Below are 26271 nucleotides of genomic sequence, written 5' to 3'. Positions count from 1 at the left end.
GTGTTTGTGGGATTCTGACACCACTTTCAGAACTGTTTGCAAGTGGATTTTCCGTACAGCTTCAAAGAGCACTGAAAGCAGTTTGAAAGTGCATAATTCTGCATGTGCAGAATGAGCCTCAGTCTAATTTATCTGCATTCAGCAGAGATGGTGCCGTCTGCTTTGCTAGTTTTCCAGGGTCAACATGGTAGCAGTCTAAGTACCTGTCTTTGAAAGGACACTTCCTTTCCTATTTGTAGGAGCAAATGGTAAACATGGGAAGCTGTCGTGTTGGTTTTTCCAGAAGTTCTGAAACTCACCAGATTTAATGTTTGTAGCTTTTAGTATTCCTCAGTATAACAACAAATATTTGTTACACATAACATAATGGGAAGAAACAAAATCTGACTGTCTCTTCTTGGGTTTCAGAACTTCATGGGTGGGCTCCCTCCCCTTTCCAATGCGCAGTGATTTTTGGAGTTCCAAAATATATAACTTCACAGGGGTAGCTGTGTAGACTACAGCTGCAAATGAGGAGTCTTATGAAAAATCAAAGAGTAACATTATTTATTCTAGAATGAGATTTTATGGGCTAAAATTCACTTCATCAAAGGCATGGGTCCTCCATTGAGAGGTGCACACACAAACACAAGGTTATTAAAAAACACCTGTAACAGTAAGGTCAAAAGGCCACAAAAAGCAGAAAGTACATGGTGTGATATTATTAGGGAAAATGCAAAATGCAATCAAGAAAAGTACTATCCACAGACACTGTAATTGGTGATGTTATCTCTCAAGTTTTGCTAAGCTGATTAATACCTGCAATAGAAAAGGAGTCCCAGCTCCCAGAGGATGATGTCTTGATGGATTCTAATTTAGCACTTTTATTATTAAGTCTTTCTCAGAAGTTATTTTATTGGAGAATGGAGACTTTTAGATAATCATCCCTGTGTCCTGATAGAACAAAATGTTCTTCCACTGGTTTCTGCAAATTGCCACTTTTGAGCTCATATTTGTCTCCATTTATTCTTTCGTGTACAGGCTGACCAGTTTGTTCTAAGTAGAGAACAGAAGACAATTCCTGACACAAGATGGACAATATCAGGTTGGAGGATAAGCAAGATATTGTTCCCAAGGCTCCATGGCAGATGTTATTAGGACCTAGATTAAAGGCTCCGGAGTGGATATTGGCACAGAGTTGGCATTTGGGTCCCTGTCAGGTGGCCCCCTGCTATTGACAAGGGGTAGTTTAGATTGGGATAGCAAGGGAAGGTCAACTAGCCAAGATCTGTGTGAGAGAGGAAGAAGTGCCATTGTGCAAGATGCGGACTGGTCCAGCTATAAGGTTGATGGTGGGTTGAAAATTGTTCACTCCATTGGAATTTCTAGAGGGTTTTCTTCCAATGGGTCCTGGGATGGACCCCCTCACCTTCTCACCTCCTCACCTTGAGGAAAGCAAGCCACTCTCTGACCAGGCTTGTCAGATTTCCCTCCTTTTCCCCCTCAGGGAGTGAGCTGCTTCAGATGATAGCGTAAAGTGAAACAAAGCACTATAACTCACCACTGTTTCTCTCCCGGAAGGTAAAAGGAACCAGTTATTTTTCCTTTTTGGCAAATCCCTTTCAAGACACACAAAATAATACTGAGGCAGTCTCCATTAAACGGAATTAAAATTTATTAATAGAGGAGATGGGAATTGGAGAACTTGGAAGGTAAAGAGGCAGGAGAAAAGTGACACAAGAGTACGCAGAATACAGTTTTTAGATTTTTTTAAAGATGTTTTAGATTGCTTAGATGTTGCTTAGATGTTTCTTAGATGGTCAGTTCCAGATGGTCTCAGATATTTCTGACTAATGGATTGTTACACACGCTGGGGCCTAACAGGCTTGGTACTTCACCAGAGTACCCTCACAAACAGCTCTCATACACTAAGAAACCCAAACTTAAACAAAAAGCACTCTTTTGAGGAAAACAAAGCAAAAACTCAAATACTCCAGATGAACTGGTCCCATGAATTATTCTTTCCCCTCTAGAAGATCTATTCCGCTCTGGTTTATGGTGACTACATTGTGCCTTAGTTACGCAAAAGAAAGCATGTACATAAGTAACATAAGCTACCCTTTCTTAGTTCATCAGAAACATCAAGTGTATTATCACTAAAAAAAAATGACTAACCCCCTTAGGGTACATAAAGAATGTTAAAAGCTGGCATCCCAAAAATACAAAAAAAAAACCTCCAACATTTTTTGTAAGTTAAAAGAGCATCTAGATGTTTATCTTTTAACAAAATTCCCACTGTTTATATGCATTTATTCACTGAAGAACAAACACCTATTAAGTTCCATCAATTAGACTTGGATTCAGTGACAAGTGACAAAACATTGGTGAGGGCTGTTTTTCCATGCATGAATTAAAAGAACCAGTTCAGCTCTCATGGATTTTCACCCTGAACTGGGACTTCAAATTATATAACTTAGCATCTAAAGCAGGGGTAGGGAACCTGCGGCTCTCCAGATGTTCAGGAACTACAATTCCCATCAGCCCCTGCCAGCATGGCCAATTGCTGACAGAGGCTGATGGGAATTGTAGTTCCTGAACATCTGGAGAGCCGCAGGTTCCCTACCCCTGATCTAAAGCATTTTGAAAGTTTTGTGCAGGACATGTGGAACACTCAAGTTTTGTAGTTCGAGAACTGACGTCAAGCAGGCAACAAAAGTGAGAATGGAAACATTTCAGAAAACATCTGGATCCATATATAGGGCATAAACTGGCTTTCAGCATTTGGTTAGAAACAGCTGGGAACTTATGCCACAGGTTACGCAGTGGGCAGCAACTCAGTACCAGTAGATCTAAAGCAGGCTCTCATTATTACTGGTAGGGTCATTCTTACCAGAGCTGCATGCTTGCAAAAATGGTATCACTATCGGTGAATTCCGGCATGTTTTTCAAGTTTCCAATGTACTAAAGCACCTTAAAGTGAAGTCCTAAACAGAGTTGCACCCTTTGAAAACCGTGCAGTCAGAATGATGCTTAGGATTGCACAGCAAACTCCTCTTCTTATGTCCGCCTCAAAAACATTATGAGGAAGGTAGAAGAGATGTCGGCCTCATCACACTACTGCAGTTCTGATTTTTAAAGAAAAGCATTTGCTTCATCCAAAATGCTCTCTGACTAGTTAATCCATATTAGCTAAGAATGATGACTCATGCTGTAGGATCTCACATAAATGCATACTAAAAACCCAATTTAATGCTGCTAAAGCCATTAATATGAGCAACAGAGTCTGACAAGGGTGAAGGATCCTGCCAAAATAACGAAGGCAGCTTTCCAGTGTTTGATAATTTTACAGGGTTTCGTTTCAGCCGCACTTAGAAACCGAGGACTAGCAAAGGTTAAGGACCAAGCAATGAACTTCAGTTTTCATTAGCGATGAGAATCTTTTCATTACTTTGCTAATGCAAAGGTGCCACTAAGTGTCTGTAAAATTGTGCATATTCTGTTTTCCAAAATAGTGCAGTTCAGATGTCACATCCCTGATCCCCGAAGCATGGCTATGGATGCTTAAGAAAATGATGAGGGCTTAAATTTGTCCCTTCCCTCTTATGCAATAATCAAGGTTTGCTGTGATGTCTGAATCACGTAAACTATGCTTAGGACTCACTAATGAAGCATTGGATTAGATACAGTGACTGTCCTCTGCGAAGTGATTCGTGACTCCAGGCCCCTACAAAGAGATACCATCATTTTCTCTTTGTGTCAGCAAATTCCCACTTGTTAGAATTTGATTAATTCCAATCTAGGGTTCACAGGAAGGAAGATTCTGATACACTCAATTAACCTTCTTGTGTGCAGCTGGCATAACTAGTTCACTAGCAGTATCTGGAGTTATTTTCTCTGCAGATTCCTTCTTACGATGTACCTATATTCTGTGACACATTGAGGGATGGGCTATTGAAGGACAGGTACTCTCTTGAACAATGACCTGGGAATAGATGACCTTTTGGACACTCTTAGCTTATTATTTCCATGAATCAGAGTTTCAGTAGTGTAAGAGACTGACTGGCTCTCATGGGTATGGACCAGCGTGGTGTAGTGGTTAAGAGCAGGTGAATTCTAATCTGGAGAACCAGGTTTGATTCTCCACTCCTCTACCTCAGTGGTGGAAGCTTATCCTGTGAACCAGATGTGTTTCTGCACTCCTTCATTCCTGCTGGGTGACCTTGGGCTAGTCACAGTTCTTTGGAACTCTCTCAGCCCCACCTACCTCACAAGGTGTCTGTTATGGGGGAGAGGAAGGGAAAGGAGCTTTTAAGCCACCTTGAGTCTCCCTACCCTACAAGGTGGGGTATAAATCCAAACTCTTCTTCTTCTCCTCTCTCCATTATTGTACAACAGCAGTGCACCACTTCAAGCAGCTGAACTTATTGACCGTTAATTCAAATTCATGTTGCTTCTGAATAACAAGACTGATTTTTACCTGATTGACGCCCACGAGGAGAAGCGTGGCCATTCATTTGCTTATCTTTGGAGAGCTTCACAGGCCGCAGCTGGTGTGACAGAATCATTTCGTTCAGTTTCTGCTGCAGCAGCAAGTAGTCCTCTGACAATTTGGATATCTAGGAAAAACAACAAAGGCTGTTTTAACTGTAAATCAAAGGGGGAGGGGCAGCAATGAAAGGAATGAACTCTGTCACAGAGTTCTGTTTTGACAGACATCTTGAATCTCTCCTTCACGCTGTGTACAAGAGAACATCTCTTGCCTGACAACTGAAAGCTGTTCACTCTAGAGCTCAATATGGATATACGGCTCACCTTTGAGGAGCAGCTTTCAAGATCTAAATAAGAGAGGCCATGAAATTTTGTACTACATATTTTTGAAAAAAAGGCGATCCGACACATTTGTGCTTACTGCAGTCAAAACTATGTACGTAGGCCCTCCCTATGAACTCTGACAAGGAGGTCTCTCTTAAAGTGGCCAGTATAACACTGGAGACTCTGCCTCTCTCCCAGATCTTCTGAGAAACATAATCAGCTAGGATTTCATCTCACTGCACGGTAAAGCTTGAAGATAAGCAGAGAAGTGATGAGTCTCTTTTTGTGTCCACCTCTTTTCAAAGACTAGTATAAAGAAAAGGGCAAGAGCCAGCCTGGTGCAGTAGTTAAGAGCAGGTGGACTCTAATCTGGAGGACTGGGTTTGATTCCCCACTCTTACCTGGTGAATCAGATTTGTTTCCCTGCTCCTACATCCCTGCTGTGTGACCTTGGGCTAGTTGGCGCACTGGATTCAGACTGGTCCAAGACACAGTAAGTTTTTCCTGAATAGCTGACTCTAATCTAGACTCTAATACTGATTATTAGTGGTTTAGTTGCCCCCTCCTTTTCTTCTAGACTGGCCATCCCATTTTATATGTTAGGGCACCATTGTGTATTAACTGTCTATATGTGTAATTTTATATTGGTGAACCCCGTTGCAAGCTGCCCTGTGCCCATCTTTGTTAAGAAAGTAAAAATCAAATGTATAAATAGAATTGACAGGAAACCAGGTTTAATTCCCCATTGCATTACATGAGGCCCGCTAGGTGAACTTGGATCAGTCACAGTTCTCTCAGAACTCTCTCAGCCCCACCTACCTCACAAGGTGCCTGTTGTATGAGTGTGTGTGGGGTGGTAATCATAAGCTGTTTTGAGACAGGTGTATGAAAGTGGGATATAAAAACCAACTATTCTTGTTTATATACTTAATATGTATTTTAACTGCATTTTAACTGTATTTTTGTTGGTGAATCACTTCAGAAGAGAAAACCTGCCCTTTCACTATGGTCCTGATAGAAATCAACCCCTGTTCATTTTATTTTTCAAGAAAATAGTATCATTGAGAAGACCATTCTTGATTAGTTAAGTCTTAAGAACAGTCAGAACTCAACAGCTCATGTTTGACTGTGATAAATTGTGTGGGCAATGAAGAGATAGCTGTCTTCTTTCAGATTTAAAGGTATTAAAGCTTGGAACTCTCACGCTGAACCTCCTCTCTGGTGACACATATAAAGTCTTTGAAAAAAACAACAACTAGGAGCATCTTCCACAACTCTGCAATGCAGAGGATTAATTTTCAGCGAGCTGTCATCTAATGCTTTGAGCTCAGCCCGACTCCAGCGATGGAACAACGGTTTCTCCTATCATCCTCAGCTGAGGGAAGAAATTATGGAACCAGAGTTGGTAAATGGAAGGAGTGGGGGTGAAGGGGAGAAAACAGCGGTGTTTTCAGCCCACTAGCTTTTGCTTCTCGAACGCAGGGGAGAGCTATCAGTAAGAAAATGTTTATTTTAAAACAAATTCCAATTTTTGTTAACTTTTACTTATAGTTTAAGGTTATTTAAGGTTATTTAACAGAGATGAGTAGGAAAGGAAGCAGGAAAAACATGAATCAAAGTTCCAAAACAGCATCACCATTTAAAGCTAAAACCAGAGAGGTGACCAAGACTTCTCTTCCTCTTTTAGGTCTTCCAAACTTTTCTCACAGTCTTTCCTCCAGGTTGGCCGGTTTTGGTGGTGTAGCTGCTATAGATTTCTAGTGGCTAAAACAGGGGTCCCCAAACTACGGCCCGGGGGCCAAATGTGGCCCCCTGAAGGCATTTATCCGGCCCGCCAGGCATGGCGGCGATGGCTCCATTCATGTGCAGTGGGGGCTCGAGGGAGAGGAGGAACCGGCCCCAACGGCTGTTGATTGCAATTACATGATGGCACCCCCAAATCTCCATGAATTTTCTGACCCAGAGTTGGAAACCTTACACGTGGCAACTCCTGCTCCGCCCTTCCCTCTCGGCTACTCCATGTGTTGCTCTCAGGCTTTCTGTTCCCATTGGCATCAGCCAGGCTGGTGAATCGCTCGCTGGCTGCTAGGGAGGAAGAACCCAGGAAGATACCTAATCCTGGGTTAGATGGAATGCTTCATTGGGAAAGTTCTGCTTTTTTTTTTTTTTACAGGGGAAGGTATTCCACAGCCTCCCCAACAATATTTGGAGCCCACCCTGTACTTGACATACTTTGGTTACTGTTCTAAAAATAGACCATGACAGAAAGGCTGAAAGGTGAAATCAAACATTTTACAATCATTTGTGCATAGGAATTTGTTCATAGTTTTTTTTAGTCCGGCCCTCCAACAGTCTGAGGGACAGTGAACTGGCCCCCTGTTTAAAAAGTTTGGGGACCCCTGGGCTAAAAGCTCTCTTTTATGTTGATTAAAAGAGAGCTTTTAGCCTCTGGAAATCTAAGGCTATCTCTACACAGAAAACACCTGCTTCTCCACAGATATCTTTCTTGTCCCTTTCAGCTCAGCATTCTCCTCTCCACTCCAACCTACTACAGCTCCAGTCTAAACCATTTCCCTGCCAAAATCCACTGGAGGCCAAAACCAGAAGGTTACAAAAAGAAAAGACATCTACCTCTCCACAATTCTTACCTGTCTTGAGAAGGCTGCCAAATCAGACTTCTCTTTCTCGGCACCATCTTTTAAAACATGGCCTTCAGTGTGAGCACCGGAGCTTCGCCTCTCTCTCACGGCTTTGGAACTAAGATTCTGACTGTGCACTCCACTTTTCCCCTCTTGGTTTCCACAAGGCAGTTTCCCTTCTTTTTTGAGCTGCCCTCTTTTCCGGTACCCTCGATAATTGCTCTGAATGACTAACGCTGCCTTCTCTTTGTCTGCCGAGCTTTGCTTGCTGGCCACGGTATGTTTCTGAGAGCCCCTCATGGAGCCTTTCCTTATACTGCCTTTATTTTCACAGGGAATTGTCCTGCCATGTTTCAGAGACCCTCTTTCTGAGTGGCAATCTTGGGTAACAATGGAAGCATGGCTGTTCTCATCTGTGCCACTTATCTCCAGAGGTATCCCTTGGCTTGGTTCGTTTGCCCTTTTGACGGATGCTTTCTGAGGCATGCGACTCGAATCGACCTGGCTTTTATTTTCCTCTGAAAGCTCTCCTGGAGGCTTTTGTTTCATGGATGATTTTCCTGCTGGGGGAAGCATCTCTTTGTCTTCTGCTGATGTCTTGTTGTCCAAGCGATCATGGGAGATGCTTGGAACACGAGCAAGAACAATGTCCGTTTGATCTGTCCCATCTTCTACTTCCTGTACTGTGTCCTGAATGCTCTTTCTGATTTCTTTGAAGCTTTGCTTCATGGACAGCTGCCGCTCTGCCTTTGGCTTGCACTGCTCCTTCACCTTTTTACGTTCTCTGTAACCTCGGAACTTACTCTGAAGAACAATAGCAGCTTCCTCTTCCGTTTGAGAAGAAGAGCTTTGCTCTATAGCTGAACTGACCTCAACCTCCAGAGAAGAGCTCTGACCAACAGCTGTATTACCCTCAACCTCTGGAAGAATCTGCTCAGTAGCTGCGCCCGGTTCAGCCTCTGGTTTTGGTTCATCACTTTTCCTTTCACTCTTAGCAGCAGCAATTTCAGCCTTTTCCTTCTTGAGAAATGATTCCCTGGAACAGAGACATTATGTTTAGGTGATACTACAATAAATACCGCAATCTTATGGCATCACTCTGAACAATGTTTACATATTTAAAATGTCAATGTGATAAATTAAAAAAAAAACAGTATTAGAGCAATAAAACAGATATGAAAAACACAGTTTGAATATGACATTATTCAGTATCCCAAAGATGAGCTATTTCAGTTTGTTTTGAGAGGCAGCTCTCTTTTCTCATAAGGAGCTCGAGCCAATGGAGTCCTCTTGAAATCAAGCTCAGCTACTTGATGTGTGAGTGTACAAGCTGTTGCTGAGGCAGTACCATCAGCGTACTGGGGTATTTTACCTATCACAGACACATTAGGACTACACATGCTTGGCCATTCCTGCATGGCACAATCATGCCTGGTTTCAACTGGTTTCTTACAATCCGGGTCCATTTTATCCTGGTTTCTCCCTTCACATGGCTGCCCATTTTGTGAAGAATTCCAGTGAAGATCAGGAGGAAATACTCCAATTTCTTTCACATGAGTCCAGGACTTCTGTATTTACATGGCAAGTGTATCTGAGCATGCCCGGTGTCCTGCGGTCTGATTGGTTGTTGTTTTTGAGTGGCAGCTTGAATGAATGTCAGGTCGGGAGATTGGGAGGTAGGCAGAGGGGTGGGGAGATCGAGGGGTGGGGAGATCAAGCAGCTGGACAGGAAAAATAAACCGATTCTGCTCCTGTGGCGTTTGCATGGTAGCGGGCTCACCCCAGGATTTCTGAAAAGAATCGCCAATTTGGTGGTTTTTGAATACCTTGGGACAAGGGAAATATTGCAGGGCAAACCCACTTGAGAACCAGGAACCGTGCAAAATTCTTGTACAGAACAGGGTAGTTCTCTTGCTCAACCCAGGATATTTGGACTGTGCAGAAACGGCCCTTGAGCACCAACTGGCCCGGCTCATGTCCTGTTTGCTGGAGGCGAGCAGAGAGGAGCTGTTAGCATGGGTCCAAATGTGTCCATTTCACATCAGAATGTTGAATCGTTGCAGGGCTTTTCCACAACTGCTGCTGTTGCCATCTCCAGAAGAAGGAAGAGGAGGAGGAGAAGCAGCAGTAGAAGCATTGGTTTTTACACTTCACTTTTCTCTACTGAAAGGAGTCTCAAAGCAGCTTACAATCACCTTCCCTTTCTCTTGGGAGATAGGTGAGGCTGAGAAAAAATGGTACAGCCTTACTTCTTGGTTGCAAGACTTTAATACCTCTCTTGATCTCCTGGACGGTTATAAAGAAACAAGTCTCATTGAAATCAGTGGGACCTGCTTCTGAGAAAACCTGAACAGGACTGGGCAGTGGTGTAGCACCAAGGGGACAAGGAGTACGTGATGCACCGGGCACACACTGGTGTGGGGGCACGGCAGAGGCATGGCAAGGGCATGGAAGGGTTGCGGGGGCGCACACGTGCCTCAGGCGCAGTTCCCCCTCGCTACGGCTCTGGGACTGGGTTGCACACATGTAAGTTCTGATGATCCCCAGAATGATCCATATAAATGGAACTTTAATGAAAGAAAACAAGCAATACCTTTTCCTTCTGAAGCTCTTCCTGTCTTTGAAGCCCCTGTAATGTGACTGGATTGTAGTTGCAGCTCTGTTACTTGCCTCCTTTATTTCTTTAATTTTCTTTCTGATTAAGTATCCTCTTCCAACTAGAAAATGACAATGCGAATATAGTTTTCACAACTGTCTTTCTCTGAACAATGTCAAATAGCCACAGTACACACTTATGCTGAATTTACAAAATCAAAGAAGCGTGTGTGTTTGTGCCCCTCCTCCATTTATTGTGTATAATGTTGTTTCTGGCCTGCTGTGTGTAATGCTGTCCCTGGTCTGCTGTACACCGCCCAGAGCCCTTTGGGGGTGGGTGGTTTAAAATCTAATATATAAATATAAGTAAATAAATAAATGGCCCAATAATCCCATGAAGGGCTGTGATGAGAAGGAGGTTTGATCAACGCTCTTTCCTCTCCCATCAAGGGAACTGTGGTGATAGCAAAAGGAAGAGATCACCCTTCCTCTTTCTCAAACTACATGATAATTAGTTCAGATGGGTCCTACAATTCTGAGAATCAACTTCCTCAAGGTTGGGAAGGGCTGGGGAAAGGAGAACCACAGAAAGTGCCATGATCTTATTTATTTTATGTTTACCCAATTATATCCACAGTGGGGATCCAAAGTGACTTATACTGTTATCCTCCCCTTCACTTTATCCTCATAACAATCCCGGGAATGTAGATTAGTCCAAGGGTGTGTGAATGAACACATATCATTTTTTTTCTTGACTTAATATTAGCAATGCCACCACCGGGGCCCAGGGGGTTGGAGTGAGAGTGACTCAGCATGCCTGGGCAATTAGGGGTGCTATGCCTCTCTACGTGTATAAGTGTTATCTCCTGGTGGGATGTTCCTCTCTTTCTCTGTACCTGGGAGCTGCCCTCTGACCCCTCCTCCTTCTCTCTCAGTAGCCATTGTCTTTGTTCTCACTTTCCACATGGACCTGCATGGAGTCAGACACTTCTACAGGTCTCTCCTGTAGAAGCAAATATTCCATATTTGCACTTACATGACACCAAAATAGCTGTTCACTTGTATAGGGAGCTATATTCTTTAGGTTAGGATATCTATCTTTCTTTCAACTGCAACAAGAACATGTACAGAATCTACTTGAACAAATGTAAGTTTCACCTTATTGCAATTTACTTCTCGGGAGGACTGATTTTTAATGCACTCAACATCATGTTTCCATGACTGGGCAAACTCTGCTATTTTAACCAATATACCCAACACAGGGTTCAGGTGAATCTTCTGGATTCAAGCAACTTATTACAGCTCTTTTCTGTGCTCCACCCTACCTTATCAGGCTTGGTTCCTATCCCTACTCATCAGTTCGTTCTCAGTGCAATAACAAACTTTCCCAGGAATGCTCTTACAGACATCAGGCACCCTTGTTTCCTCTCTTGGCCTTGTGGTTATCTGCTCAGTTTCCCCAATTTTGCGGATTGTTTCTCTTCTGACTCACCCGACCTTCCTAGCAGCCCTTGCAGGGATTTTGACTTCAGTTCACCTTTCAATTGGAAACCTTCCTTTTGGTCTCAAGCTCCGCTGCTTCATCTCTCCTCCCTGCACTGGCACATTCTCCCTCCCCTGGGTCCCAAGCACATCTCAATGACACAGAGTTAGAACACAAAACAAAAAAGAAAGGTGTACTGGATAAAAACAACATAGACCCTTCCACCCTATAGGAGAAACACCGTAAACTAACAGAGGCTGCAATTATCTCCCCTCCCATCAAGACAGGTAGCTGCACATATTGACTATGTGAAAAGAAAAACTCCTGTGAATTAAAAACATCAATTCTTACCTGCCTGAAGTCTGGTAACACGCTCCTCCCTTTTCAATTCGTTCTTTGTATGGATGTAGTCTTTACGAGCAGCATAACCCCTGTAAACTAAGGACAGATGATGAAACTTAGAATGCGTTTGCTGGATTTTTGTTTGTTTTGTTTTGATAACTAATGTTATGTATCTATTCTGGATATAGGGAGAAAAATTACAGCAGGCATACTCTTTGGAAAGAGGAATGAGTTGTTACACAAGGGTCCATTGCTTGTGGCAAGAAGCAGGTGAAATGTAAAGGAAAAGAAGGTTTCCCATGTTAGAAATTCAAGACCAAATTGTCAGCATTACACTGTGTGGATCAAACTGACATGGAAGCTATAATCCGTAATAGGATGAAGTTTCCCAGTTTCTGCCAAGGCTATCTTCATGGTTACTCATATAATGGCTCAATTAATTTTTATCTTGGGCCATTCAGGCACTACATTTTTACTGTGTAAAACTTTACGTACAAACAATAGTTAACTAGTCTGAATTACAAATGCCTTGGTACAAATTTCTGCCTTTTTCAAATGAGTTTCAGCAATTACAGTTGTAAAAATTGATGTAAGGAACAATTTTGTTTAAAGAGGCTGAAGTCCTCTTCCATGCTGTGATAGGTCCCCAGGAGTCAACTGAACAGGAGCTGGGAGATATTAAGTGGATTGGAAGACAACAAGAGCAATGCTGGTTGAAGACTTTGCTGACAAAATTTCTCTCATCTGTTCCGATTTGGAAGCCAGAAGGTCAACAGATCCAGCACTTGAGGTGTCAGAAGCACCTGCTTGTCCTTTTATTATGGACAGATTCAGATTGATGTTGCCTGCAGAGGTTGACAAAGTCTTTGGGAGTATGAGAACCACCAATTATGCTCTTAATCCTGGATTTGAGATCATGCTGGGGAAAGGTATTTGACTCTGGAGAGAATAATTGATGCTTCTGTTGACTGAACAGGTTCTTCTGAAACATTTGAAGGAGATGCTTGCTTATAAAACCTTTCTTGGCTAGGGACAGGGGGGCTAATTATATGCCTGTCTCCAAGTTTCTTTTTCTGGGGAAGGTGACAGAGAAGCTTGAGGGTTCTTGGACGACACATGTGCCCTTGACCCATTTCAATTTGGTTGCAAGCTGAGATTTGGAACTGAGATAAATTTAGTCACACTGGACAGTCATCTTTGTTCACACTGTCAGATCTTTCAGCAGCCTTTGACACAGCTGACCACTTCCTTCCAAAAACAATATGGAGTTGGTGTTACAGGAGTAACTTTTCAGTGGTTTCGGCCTGGGGACCACATATCTCAAGGACCATCTCCTCCCATATGTTCCTGTGCACCAGCTATGGTATTCAGGCTGCTACCTGTTGGCTGCTCCCCCACTCAGGGTGGCTTACCTGGGACTGACTAGAGCCTGGGCCTTGTCCATCACAGTCTGCTCTAACCTTGTTGGCCTTACCCCACACATAGATGCCTAACAGGCCATAATTGCATACAATTATGTATACCAAGTTAAACATTTACCTGTTTGTATTCTGACTGCACTTTCTTCTCTTTTCTCCTTTAGCTTTTTGTATCTCTTGGTACCAAGCCACCCTCTGACGTATGCTTGAATCAGAACAATCTTGTTGACTGTCTCCTTCCGCATTAAATTTAGCTGCTCTACATGGTAGTATTTGAGGAACACCTTTGAAAATATAGAAAATATTTAATCAGGCGGATGCTCCCTTCTGTAGATAATGCACTCAGTACCAGATTCTCTAAAGTGACAAAAGGAAACACATGCCTCAGTAATGACCGTTTGGCCTGTAGGAAAATATATCTCCATGCCTCTGGCAATCCCTATCCAATGCATTACCTTTGAGTTATCATACCAGAGCAAAACCACAGGGGAATACAAGAAGATAAATTCCAAGGTGGCTGAAGTGCCTCTGGAAAAGGTCAGGTGACTCTTTAGCCAAGTAAAAATGTCAGCTTGAAAGAAATGGCAACCTTAAATCAGTTTGCAGTAATGGAGCAATGACAAATGAGACACCCTGTGATTGTCCCCTTTTTGGATGCATGGATGAACCTAGTAATATGGTTGCAGCTGCTTTGATCTCCAACATTGTCTGTGACTTTGGAATGGTCCACTTTTCATCCATTCAGTTATAAAGACGAGTACGATCATAAGATGACACATGAAGGGGTGGGATCCAGCATGAGAATGTTGCAAGGGTCTTGCATCTTTGTGGTTTTCCCTTCGAGAAGCCATTTCCAGCCCCATGGAAGTTTGTTCCCAGGGTTGTGGTATCTGTATGCAGTGATAGGCACAGAGGCTGGGAGGTTGCAGAGTGGAAGGGTGGAATGTGGCCGAGTTGCTCCACACTTTCTCTTCCATCAGTAAAGCTCAGCTAATGGAACAAGAAGGGAGTAGCTCTTACCTCCTCCCCATGCAATTTCCTAATCCACATAGCTATTATGCCACAAGGAGGAGGTGGAGGAAGAGGAGGAAGAGGAGGAAGAGTTCCTCATTCCAACTGGACTGACAAAAAGCATACTTTGCTAAGTACGTCTTTTGTAATCCTCTGTAACAATCAGTAGTACATTAATTTATCCCATTAAATTTCTACAGGACTGGACTAGAAGACATTGTTGACAGATTAGAAACACATGTGAGTTAATACTACCTTAGTTTTCCCAAGTATCCAGTTATCAAGCTGGGCTTTTTCCAAGATGGCAGCACACGTTTCGGGACTTACAGGCGGGTTTTCACTTGATTTGTAACACAGGATATAATATCTAAGAGGCAAAACCAAAGTACTGCACTTACAAAATGCACTTAGTAACAAATGTTTACTGTAACTTTTATCTGAGTTTAATTCTTTGCCAGAACAGCTCAGGCTGTTAAAACTGTGGATATATATGTGCATGACATTTGAATGCCAAGCTAGAGGCTCACTGAAGCCACACAGTACAGCTGCATACACAAACACCCTCAAATAAACACTGATACAAATTATTTAATTTCTATGTGTATTTGAATTGATTAGCTTATTTGGAAAGGCCGCATGTTACCGAAGTCACAAGACTCGACCAGAATATAGGTGGGGGATACTATGTTTTCATCCTTCTCATATAAAAGGTTAGCCTTTAAATCTTCTTCTAGACCAGGGGTAGGGAACCTGCGGCTCTCCAGATGTTCAGGAACTACAATTCCCATCAGCCTCTGTCAGCATGGCCAACTGGCCATGCTGACAGAGGCTGATGGGAATTGTAGTTCCTGAACATCTGGAGAGCCGCAGGTTCCCTACCCCTGTTCTAGACATACTAGATTTCCACAAGCAGTAAGTAACAAGAGAGACAGCACTCAAACATATGATTCTACATTATCACACTGGTATGGTACTGGCTTGAGAAATGTCTAGGGCAGTGATAGCGAACCTTTTCGAGACCGAGTGCCCAAATTGTAACCCAAAACCCACTTATTTATCGCAAAGTGCCAACACGGCAATTTAACCTGAATACTGAGGCTTTAGTTTAGAAAAAATGGTTGGCTCCGAGGCATGCACTACTCGGGAGTAAGCTTGGTGGTAGTTGGTATCTTTGCTTTGAAGCAACCATGCAACTTTTCCAATGGGTGAATCACGACCCTAGGAGGGTTTACTCAGAAGCAAGCCCCATTGCCAGCAACTGAGCTTACTCCCAGGTAAATGATCGTGCTTTAGTTCATCGCATGAAAATCAGTGGGGTTTAACAGCACTTAACAGGGTTACCTACACTGTTTCCCCAAAACTAGGTCTTAGGTTTAATGCTAATAATCAAGCCCAGCGGCCCAGGCCAGCCTAGATGTGTGTGGCTGTGGGGGTGACTCTGTTTGCACATGCCCACAGAGAGGACTCTGAGTGCCACCTCTGGCACCAGTGCCATAGATTCACCACCACTGGTCTAGAGTGTGTTTTTCTGAACATACAGGGCAGGTTGACATAATACCAAACAACTGTTTGGTAGTACATGAACAAGAAGTCCATACTTGTTCCTCATTCATTTGCATAACAAAAAAGCACTATAGGAAAGACAATATGTGTGGTATTCACAAATCAAGATATCTTACTAACAGGAGGTTCTCCAAACAACATCATAAACATATTGTCAGAACTTCTCTCCCATCTTGAAAGCTGACTCACTCAAGATTGCAACATTAAGTGATGACCCAGCCTTTTCAAAAGAACAAACATCAGGTCTTCCGTTTCAAATTCATACCGTTTTATGAAGTTAGCAAAGAGGATACGGTGAGAATAACCCTGTCTCCGAATTCGTGCAGTTTCAAGAATGCCGGTGTAGCGCAGCTGTACCAGCACTTTCTCCTTGTCATACTTGTTTGCCTGTCGATCATTGTTGGGTTTAATGCAACGGACAAAGTGAGGTTGGCCAACCACCATTTTAGATAATAAATCCATTAGCGAATACTGAAAGGGAATGCGGAAATAACATTTGAATGATACACTATCCTCCAGGCAAGTGACCAAGCGCTCTATACAATTTCTATAATTTTAAATCTACTTGCATTTTGTACTGTTCAGGGACCTGTCCAGGACTTCTGTAGATACCTGTAAAAGTCCCGGTACACCTGCTGTCAGGCTGAAACTAGCTGTCTATTGATTATATGATAAAAGAGTTTTCCATGCATGAATATTGGCCAGCTGAGAATGCAACTTGATGAAAAGGGGCAAATACCCCTAAAGTCAGCAGAGAAAAAAACAAAGTTAAGTTACTATGTAAAATTTCCCGGGCATTTGGGATTAGATAATCTTTTCAGAAAGGAGATATAGCAAGATTTCTGATTGTGCAAAGCCTGTATGTGAAATTAAAGGGAACTTACTCTTATCATTCAACACCGAATCAAAGGAGCCATAGCTGATAACATGGAAAAAAACCTCTTATTTTTAATACTGAGAAATATATCACTTGGTTTATAAAAGTGCAAGTTGCATTCTTGATGCTGCTAATTTAATCTGCTTAAAATCACAATCCAAATCTTTAATTGTTGGTTTTATACATACGTATTTTTAAATGCATATGTATTGTTTTTAAATTGCTTATTATCCTTTTAAATTGACTGTTGCCTCGAGGCCCTAATTAGTACAAAGATGGCTAAGTATATTTTTTGCTTGTGTGTACACAAGATGTACCCCATGAGAAAACACCCTTTAATATATTAATAAGTTGTGATAATGGCAGGGAGGCCAGTTTGACAGCATCTCTTCCTATATGGAGCATCCCAAGACATCTGAGGCAGAGCTTTCGGTAGGGTCAGTTGCCCATTCTGTAGCGGCAAAACTGCGAGGCAAAAGTTTCACCTTCCCAGCATTTTGTATGGAGATGAAACAAAGTATATTACAAAACAATAATGTGCTCTCAACAGAACTTGTCTGCAGCAAGTGCACCTTCGACATGAGATTCCAGTTGAGGAGAGGCAAAGGTACAAAGAAACCTGAGGATTTTTTTCTAGAACAATGGCTTGGTCTACTTTGGCACTATCATCATAGCATTGGCCACAAATATTTGACACCAACAATCAATACTTTTCTGTCATCTTGTCCAACACAGTGCTTGCAACACCTTTTCCCGTTGTATCTGTGACATGCAAAAATTCCAAAAAAATCTCCTTGATATTCACTGATTTGCTATTAAGAAGAAGAGTGTGTATTTATACCGCAATTTTCTCAACCATAAAGGACTCTTACAAACTCTTTCTTCCCTTCCCATCTCCTCAACAGACACCTTGTGAGCTAGTGGGGCTGAGAGAGAGTTGGGAAAACTGTGAAACTTAGCTCATAAGGCTTCACCCTAGCAGGTTTCATGTGCAGGAGTGGGGAATCAAATTCAGTTTACCAGATAAGAGTCTGTCGCTCATGTGGAAGATTGGGGAATCAAACCTGATTTTTTGAACCACTACACCTTGCTGAGGGAGAATGTGAGTGAATAAACAAATTCTCCACATTACTATGGTATGAAGTTTGCAGTGTGACAAAAAAAAAATATCCACACAATTATTTCATAGCAGGGATGGTTCTCAGCATGTGCCTCACCCTGCCAACTGCTGGTGGGAGATTAACTTAATCATTTGTATAACAGACTGACAATATAAGGAAGCTGAGCCCCAAGTCATTGAAACTGCAGTCAAAGTGCTATTAAAAGATAGTCACATTACAATGAATTTTCTAAAATAAATGGGCCCTAGATTGAACAACCTGTATTTCTGTATCATGTCTCTTATTTCTTAATTGCTGACCTTGTTTATTGTCAACCTCGGGTGCTGCTTCCCCCTGCCAAACTCCACATGCGGAGGTAAAATTGAAGACATCCTACATCTACCCACAACTTGCTGTAATGTCCAAATTCAAGTACTGCATCAAATGGAGCATGTTTCTTAACAAAACTGGGGCTCTAAAAGGTGGCAGGAAACGGATCCCAGTCTGTTACACCACCCAAATTTGAATGCCACAAGACGTCTGTTATATGGAAGATTTCTCAAACCATGAAGTATTTGCCTCTGTGCAGAATGGGAGAAAGATGGGCAAAGGAGTTACGCAGTTGTGAGATTTAATTAGGCTTGAGGTCATCATAGGAAGAAACTGGGGTTGAATCTGGACGCTACAGATTACACAAAGAAGGAGCCCTCCTCGTAAAGCAGATTATCAGTTGACGGAAGTAATGAGTGGGTACAGGAAAGCATGTGGAAACAGCTTGAAAACCTTCCACAATTTTCTCAGTCTAACTTACTGTTGTTGAGAGGATAAAATATATGATGCTGAGTTGAAGGAGGAGGTCCACCTGGCTGTCCTGCCGCAGTAGAATGACCTTCCTCCAGAAGTTGGCCAGGACTGCCCGCTTCACCCAGGTGTTTAGCTGACCAACCCCACTGGGAAAGAACCCTCCGAGATGTCCACACACCCCTTCCTTTTCTGTGGGGTGGGTGTGGAAGATTTTAGATTGTGCTTGGGGTTTTTAGGATGGGGTTTTATTGTGATTTTATTGTTTTTGGATTTTTACTGTTGTGATTTTACTGTTGTATGGTTTTTATTGAAATACGCCCTGTGGTAAAGTGTGGGGAATAGATTTCAATAAATAGAATTAACTAGAGTAGGGGAAGGTAATGTTGTCAGCTGCTTTGGATCACCATGGGAAGAAGAGAGGGGCATAAACAAAAGAAAGTGCCCCCACATTTAATTTCTGGCAGTTCCACTCGAAGGATCTTAGGTAGTAACAAGACTTGCAAAAGATTCTCCTCCCTGGGAGATAATCCGAAATACAGTAGCCACCCTGGACCAGAAGATTTTGCTAAAGTAATCTTAACCAGTAGAAGACAGCCTATTATATTCACTTTGGAAGGGAAGTATTGGAAGGGAACAGTTTGAACATCTGAAATGAGGCAAAGCCTTCTCTTCAGTGAACTTAAAAATATTTAGTCTCAATCCTACAAACATTAACTAACAAGCCTATACCAGATTTTGTGTTTTAAGTAAAATATATTATCTCCCACAGAGGGGAGCATTTGCAAAAATAAAAGGAGAGATCAAACAAGAGATGGTTACTATACAATACATAACATTTATACACAAAACTGAAGTCTTACTCTAAAATATGAAGCGACTGTCTGCGTTTTCATATTGGTTGTTTCTCTTGGGTGATGTGTAGTATCTTCGGGCTCGCTCTGTATGTGCCAAGAAAGAAAACAGTAGTTCTTATCTCTGCAGTTACAACTTATTGCAACAACTCAACGTATTGTTCTTTAATAAAAATCAGTTATTTTAAACTCTAGACACTATTGAGTAATAACTAAAGTAAGTCAGAGACTGTTACTCTAGTCACATTACGATACTATATGACACTGTACACACACGCAAGGACACACACACATACTGAACACAGTTGGATAACTGAACCTACAGATATCAGCACTGTATGGAAAGATAACTTTTTGGCATCTATTTTGCAATGACCAGGAGGACTATTAATAAACACCCTGCAAATTTTTCTTCCTGCATTGCTGTGTTTTGAAGTTATTTTCAGTAGCGCGTGAACTGGCGTCCCTATTAGAGCTTTTTGCATGTTCTTGTTTGTTTAATAACATACCAATTAACAACATATTTGCTTGGAAGAGAGTCACTGAATTCAACAGTGCCTACTCTCAAGTAAACATGCTTCAGAATGAGAGCCAGAATCATGACCATTAAGAATGTATTTTGTTTTCCTTCAAGTAGTTATAAAACTATAGTCTTTCGGAAAGTTAGAAGGGAAATGTAGGTTGTTTTTTTTTACCTCACGGTATGAATACGAATTGCACAACACAAAGATATCCAGCTAAGCAGAAAAGAAAATAGGAGAGAGGGAGAGAAAGCAAGGAAGGGGTTACTTGCTTACTGTTTGTAGCAACAACAACATTACTGCCTTTCTTTACTTTGAAAACAGTGAGAGAATTGCCATTTCACTTCCTTACCTTAGTTTGGCTAATGGATTTCTGTGGAGTCCACATCTGGTAGTTTATTGCAGTTTTGCCTTTACTGTGTGCCAAATTACCTGAAGAAAGACAGAAAACATCCTATAAAAAATGGAACATTTCAAACAGTATGTGGAAGAGAAAACCTGACGTTGTCACCATGCTCACTTTGAACAGCAAGCTGGGTTCAAACATCTGTGTTGGCAAGTAAGTGTTAGTCACAGACTCTGCTATCTCCCAGCAATAATATGGCTCAATACAGAATCAATTATAGTTCTGGGGTGTTGTGTGGTTTCTGAGCTGTATGGCCGTGCTCTAGTAGCATTCTCTCCTGACATTTCGCCTGTATCTGTGGCTGGCATCTTCAGAGGATCTCTGAAGCTGAGTACTTATTTTACTGACCTCACCCAGAAGAACAATGGAAGGCTGAGACAACCTTCAGCCGGCTACCCGAAACCAACTTCCACTGTGACTGAACTCAGATCATAAGCAGAATTCTGACTGTAGTACTGCAGCTTACCACTCTGTGTACCACTTCCGCATTGGCCAAAGAGCGCTTCCCCACCGGCAGGAATTCTGCCGGTGGAGGGAGATGAGCGTTCACACGAAGCGAGTCGCGGCCGGTCCTGCAGAGGTTCGGCACAGGAAGGCGGCTCTGCATGGAGTCACTTCTTCCTCGCCCTCCCACTCACACCTGCGTCGCCATTACGTCGCCCTGCTTTAGCCTCCTTAGGACCCGCCCATGCTGCCCTCCGACACTCCAGGGTCGGAGGAGGACAGCCAGGAGAGAGTCTTACACAGCAGGCCGACGACGGAGACGCAGGCGTGAATGGAAAAGGACGGAAACAGCAACATTCCGCGGTGCCATTACCTGCAACCGTGGAGCCGGGAATCTCGCTGTTTTTCCAAAACTCCCTCCGGGAGGGAGGTTTTGGAAGCGCCTGGCAGCCGCCCTGGGGAGGTGGAGGGAGCCGAATTAGGCGCCCAAGCTGCTGCGTTTTAGCATCCGCCTGCCGAGCGACTTTCCCTGGGGACAGGCGTTTTCTCGCTGTCACTCAGAGCTTACCGTTATGGCTCCGTCTTGAGGAAGGGCCTGTGCCACAGGGCTCAAAAAAGCTCCTTAGAGATGCTCCAAAGAAATGGCAATGATAGGTGGGAAGAGCTGCTAAGAATCCAAGTCTGAATTGTGCACATGTATGTCGGCACACTAAAACAATAGCACAGAGTACTCCTATGTACATTTATGACTTTTTGTGAGACATGTGTCCAGAGGTGGGATCCAGCCGGTTCTCACCGGTTCCCGAGGGGGGGTTACTAAAATTTTTTGTGTGCCGAGGGGGGGTTACTAATCGGGTCCACAAAATGCCGAGAGCCGGTTCTCACCGGTTCCATGGTCGGGTTACTTAATCAAGGTCAGCAAAATGCGAGAGGGGGTTGCATCAACTGTGGTCTGCTCCTTAAAAGAGACACCTGGCTGTGCTTCCCCTTCCTGCGGCACCGCTTACTCCACGACATCAAAATCTGGAGGCGGAGGCGAATACATCCAGAGCACAATGTTGAGGTAAGGCGTGCTTGGCCTGCCGCTAATTAACCGCCCGCTTGCCCGGCTTCCGTAGCGAAATCTCAGGTGGAGGCGAGGCCATGATCAAAGCGCTCAGCAGCAGGCTGCAGTCACGCTGGTTAGCTTTTGCCTCGCCGCTTCACTCATCACTTCTGTTCCAGCTTCGAAGCTAAGCTTTACACTTTCGCAATAACACACCAGATTGACGCGGCAGACGGAAGGCGGCAAATCAAGCGGCGCAAAAAGCTGCGGCGGCGAGAGGTGGGGAGAAGTGAAAGAGGAGGAATTTCCAGTGAACCGCGGGACTCCGAAGCTACCACCGGTGGCGCCAGCTTCTGCAAGCCCTGCTGCAAGGCTTAAAGCTGAGGAATCCTCAATCTGGATAACAAAGAGCGGCGGGGACTGGGGCAAACACTTTATGTAAAGCCAAAGATTGGTTTGTTAGCATTTCTCGATTCTGAAGCTGCCTCAGGAGCTTTGGAGCTGGAGCAACTCTGTTCTGGATTGCACTTCGTTGGGGTGAAGTATTGTCTTCTGTAGGGTACAGAGGGGGAATTCTGCGGACCTCTGTGATCTGCGGAGCCTTCAGTGGAGTTCACCAGTTCTGAAATAAGGATAGTCTGTTATGGTCTCTGCATTTGACATTTGACAACTAGGGTATGGAAATGGCTAATATGGACGCACTGGGATTCTGCTGATCTGGAGGAACCGGGTTTGATTTCCCGAAGCTCTGCTCAGCTTTGAGTTGTGGAGTGCTTGTACTCCGGGGAATTCTGTGTGATTAGCCCCAAGCACTTGCTAATATTACACATGCTAAGTGACCTTTAAGGTGACCTTGGGCTGAATCACGGCACTGATTTCTGAGCCTCCAGCCCCACCACCACTCACAGGGTGTTTAAGCATGTTGAGGGAGGAAGGGAAAAGGATCACTATGAGCGCTTTGAGCCTCCTACAGGAACAGGAGAGAACACTGGGTGAAATACATACATATTTCTTGGCCCCTTATCCTATCTATAGGATTGCAAGATTAAACAGGTTTCTGAGGTTCCCTGCACTCAAAGTGATTTCTAGAAAGGTTAGCAAGTGCCATTCAACCTACCTTTGAGAGATTTGTTCATTGGTACAAAGGTTGGGAAAGTATTAAGGTAAAGAGTTACGGGAAAGCTGTATTATTGAACAATTGTAAACAGTTTTTGGTTTCTTTGAATCTAGAGGCGGGGTGAAAAGGAACTGCACCTGAGGTGCGCATGTCCTGCGTCCTTGCCACAGCCCCGCCCAGGAATGCCCCGCCCCCTGAATGCCTGGCCACACCCCCGCCGTGCCACGCCCAGCCCCACTGGCGCTACGCCACTGTTTGAATCCCACCACCATGGGAACCTGTTACTAAAATTTTTGGATCCCACCACTGCATGTGTCCAAATAAAGGACTTACAACAACCAGTGTTTGGGTTGTGGAAACTTTATGGATTAGGCCTGATCATGTCAGTTATAGCATTGTTAAGCTGCACATTTTCAGCAATGCAAAGGAGCTTTTTTTATGGTGAACTTTGGTTGCCTTCTTGTTCTGAATCTTTAGCAGTAAAGGCCATTATCCCAGAAACACTTTGTCTGCCCCTCTCAGACCCATAGGCCTATCCAAATGCCTGGAATGGAGTACCCCTAGTCCCCCACCTTTGTCCAATGGCCAAGATTTTAGGTGAGCCTGACAGATCCAGCACTGTAAAATGATATTACCTGTTTTTGTTAGTGGGTGGATTACCAGCTGCCTGGTCAAATAGTTTTCCGAAGAGCGTAGCAGTAGTACAATGTCGGCTGGCAAGGTGTCTCTGTTTTTAGCTAAGAACCCGCCTGCATTATACAAAACCTGTTTTGAAAAAGGGCAGTAAAAGCTGTTATGTATTTTCCTTGTGTTTATTGTTTCTCAGAGACCTATATTTCCATGCAGAATGAAATGCACTGATTCTAGCAGGTATTGAGTGAATAAAGAAGGAAGGAAGGAAGTGCAGCTTTAGTTCGAGACAAATCTGGAGAGACCCAATTGCTGGCTGGCCATCTATCTGTCATACTGTCTTGTACCAAGATGTTACACAGATCACCACTGCCACCACCATAACAAAAGTGCCAGTGTGGTGTAGGATTAGGATCTTGGAGACCAAAGTTCAAATCTCCATTATTGCCATGGAAGCTTGTTGGGTGACCTTGGGTCACTCACACACATTCAGCCTGACCTACCTCACAGGACTGTTGTGTGGATATAATGGAGAAGAGGAGAATACTGTAAGCCATTCTGGGTTTCCATTGGGGAAAACAGTGGAATAAAAATGAAGCAAATAAATAATAAGTCAAAATGAGGTTTCACCTAATAAAAAACCACATACACAGGATCTTGGGTCCTTTCAGCAAGAGAATACCATGAAAGCCATTCCTACATAGGTCAGGGCTTGGCAAAATTTTACTTATTACTAGTTATTACAAATTTGGAACAATTAGCGTTTCTGCTCCCCAGTAGTAATTATTGCCTTTCCTACTATAAGGCAATTTAAAAAATCCTCCTGCCTTGGTGCAGAATATAGTAATTAGCTGGCCAACCTTTTGTGAAAGATTTCCAATTTTGATAATATCATTGAGTGACAGTGTGCAAATCATTTACCTTTCCAGCATAGTGGTAAATCCCAAATGTCAAGTCTACTCTTTTTGGTCTCCAGAAATATTTTGACTTCAAGTTGTCCTCAAATTTTTCTGTAAGAAAACACACTGATTGTGTAATACACATCATGAAAATATGTATTTCTTGTTTGGTACTAGCTTGAATCTTTTATGCTAATAGTTACTTCCCACCATTCTTTCTCAACAAGCAAACATGGACACATGAAGATGTTTTCACTAAATTCTCATGGGATTTTGACAGTTTCCCCCTTTGAAAGACACGTGTTCTAGGAAGTTTGCTTTGAACTAGCAAAACAGATCTACGTTTGGGGTGTTGTGTGGTTTCCGGGCTGTATGGCTGTGTTCCAGTGGCATTTTCTCCCGACATTTTGTCTGCATCTGTGGCTGGCATCTTCGGAGGACCTTCAAGTGAAACGTCAGGAGAAAATGCTACTGTGAAATATGACGAAGCAGCTCTGGAAACCACATAACAATTCAGTGATACTGGCCATAAAAGCCTTCCATAAGGTATTCAAGGTTTCATGGCTTTCTTTTACATTTCTTTTGAGCACTTTTCATGGGCAAAAGGATTAATTGCAGAGGTGCACTTAGAGATCTGAATACAATCACACTGAAAACATAAGCAAATATATTCTTGGACATGAAATATGTCATAGTTTGTCAGTTTCTTTGAAACATAAATTGCCAATTGTCACTTTAAGGTACTTTCTATCTCCGAGCCATGGTATAATCATTCTGTGTGCCATCAGGCAGGTGTGAGCCAAATCCCAGATGCAACAAAATGAATCCTGGCAGGAATTGTGGTTCCAGGAAGTAACATCTACACAACTCACGGTTCCAGTGGCCTCACACATTCCTATACCACCAATGACTAGGAGAAAGCCAAACCCTTGTGGCACACTGGAACCCTCACAGTGTCGAAGAAGTGGCCCTGAAACTGGCCATTACTTACCCACAAGTGTCTGATCAGTGGCTCGAGGAAAACGGCTTTCCTCGTCAAGGAGAGACAACAATCCCATTGGTTTTTGCAGGAACATATCCAGTAAGGGTCTGTTGTCCTCATACTCAATAACTCGTGCATCAACGCCTTCATACAGGTATTCATTCTGGAACAGATGATCAAAACTTGCATTAGTCTGAATAAACCCTAAACATTCGATGCAGACCAGATCAATGGCCCCTTCCGCACATGCAGAATAATGCACTTCAATCCACTCTCACAATGGTTTGAAAGTGGATTTTGCTATTCCTCACAGCTTCAAAGTGCGTTGAAGGTGGATTGAAAGTGTATTATTCTGCATGTGGAAGGGGCCAATGTATGGAGGCCAGGAGTGTCCTGGTCTTCTCCTTCATTCACCGGTTCATACCCCAGGACATGGCACATATACAGGGCTAGAATATTTTACCTGATGCCACAGCCACAGCAGTTTGGTCTATTTAACACCCCATACCCATAGTTATTATAGTAACTAGCTAATATCAAAGGAGTTATCCCTGATAGCTTTCAGAGAGACCATGACCTTTTGACCCACCGCCTGGCCGCCTCTGGGCTGCGGGGCATTGTCCTACAATGGATTGTCTCGTTCCTCCAGGGTCAGAGTCAGCAAGTGAGGTGCGGGGATGAGGCCTCCCGGAAGTGCCCGCTTTATTGCAGGGTACCCCAGGGGGCGCTATTATCCCCGCTGCTATTTAACAT

The 26271-nt window shown here is 43.2% G+C and overlaps 1 protein-coding gene across 7 annotated transcripts in view; it reads right to left on the bottom strand.

Moving 5' to 3' along the window:
* MYO3A (myosin IIIA) overlaps positions 1 to 26271 on the bottom strand; it is a 107599-nt gene that overhangs the window by 16341 nt on the left and 64987 nt on the right. For 5 of the 7 annotated variants that reach the window (XR_007245781.1, XR_007245780.1, XM_048511333.1 and 2 more), the window contains 13 exons: positions 25528 to 25681; positions 24559 to 24647; positions 23643 to 23772; positions 20348 to 20427; positions 20170 to 20211; positions 19484 to 19561; positions 16108 to 16313; positions 14535 to 14646; positions 13390 to 13552; positions 11860 to 11946; positions 10024 to 10147; positions 7440 to 8466; positions 4457 to 4595 (listed from right to left, as the gene is read on the bottom strand). Coding sequence is in view for 5 of the 7 variants with exons in the window: in XM_048511333.1 (XP_048367290.1) it covers positions 4457 to 4595; positions 7440 to 8466; positions 10024 to 10147; positions 11860 to 11946; positions 13390 to 13552; positions 14535 to 14646; positions 16108 to 16313; positions 19484 to 19561; positions 20170 to 20211; positions 20348 to 20427; positions 23643 to 23772; positions 24559 to 24647; positions 25528 to 25681 (2431 nt within the window). In the remaining 2 variants the exon portion in view is untranslated. The remainder of the gene's footprint in view (positions 1 to 4456; positions 4596 to 7439; positions 8467 to 10023; positions 10148 to 11859; positions 11947 to 13389; positions 13553 to 14534; positions 14647 to 16107; positions 16314 to 19483; positions 19562 to 20169; positions 20212 to 20347; positions 20428 to 23642; positions 23773 to 24558; positions 24648 to 25527; positions 25682 to 26271) is intronic. The other 2 variants (XM_048511335.1, XM_048511336.1) reach the window with 1 other exon arrangement.

This window comes from Sphaerodactylus townsendi, linkage group LG11, assembly GCF_021028975.2.
Source record: "Sphaerodactylus townsendi isolate TG3544 linkage group LG11, MPM_Stown_v2.3, whole genome shotgun sequence".
Taxonomy (NCBI): Eukaryota; Metazoa; Chordata; class Lepidosauria; order Squamata; family Sphaerodactylidae; genus Sphaerodactylus; species Sphaerodactylus townsendi.
The sequence above is the reverse complement of the archived record's forward strand: the minus strand, read 5'-3'. Positions and strand labels throughout refer to the sequence as shown.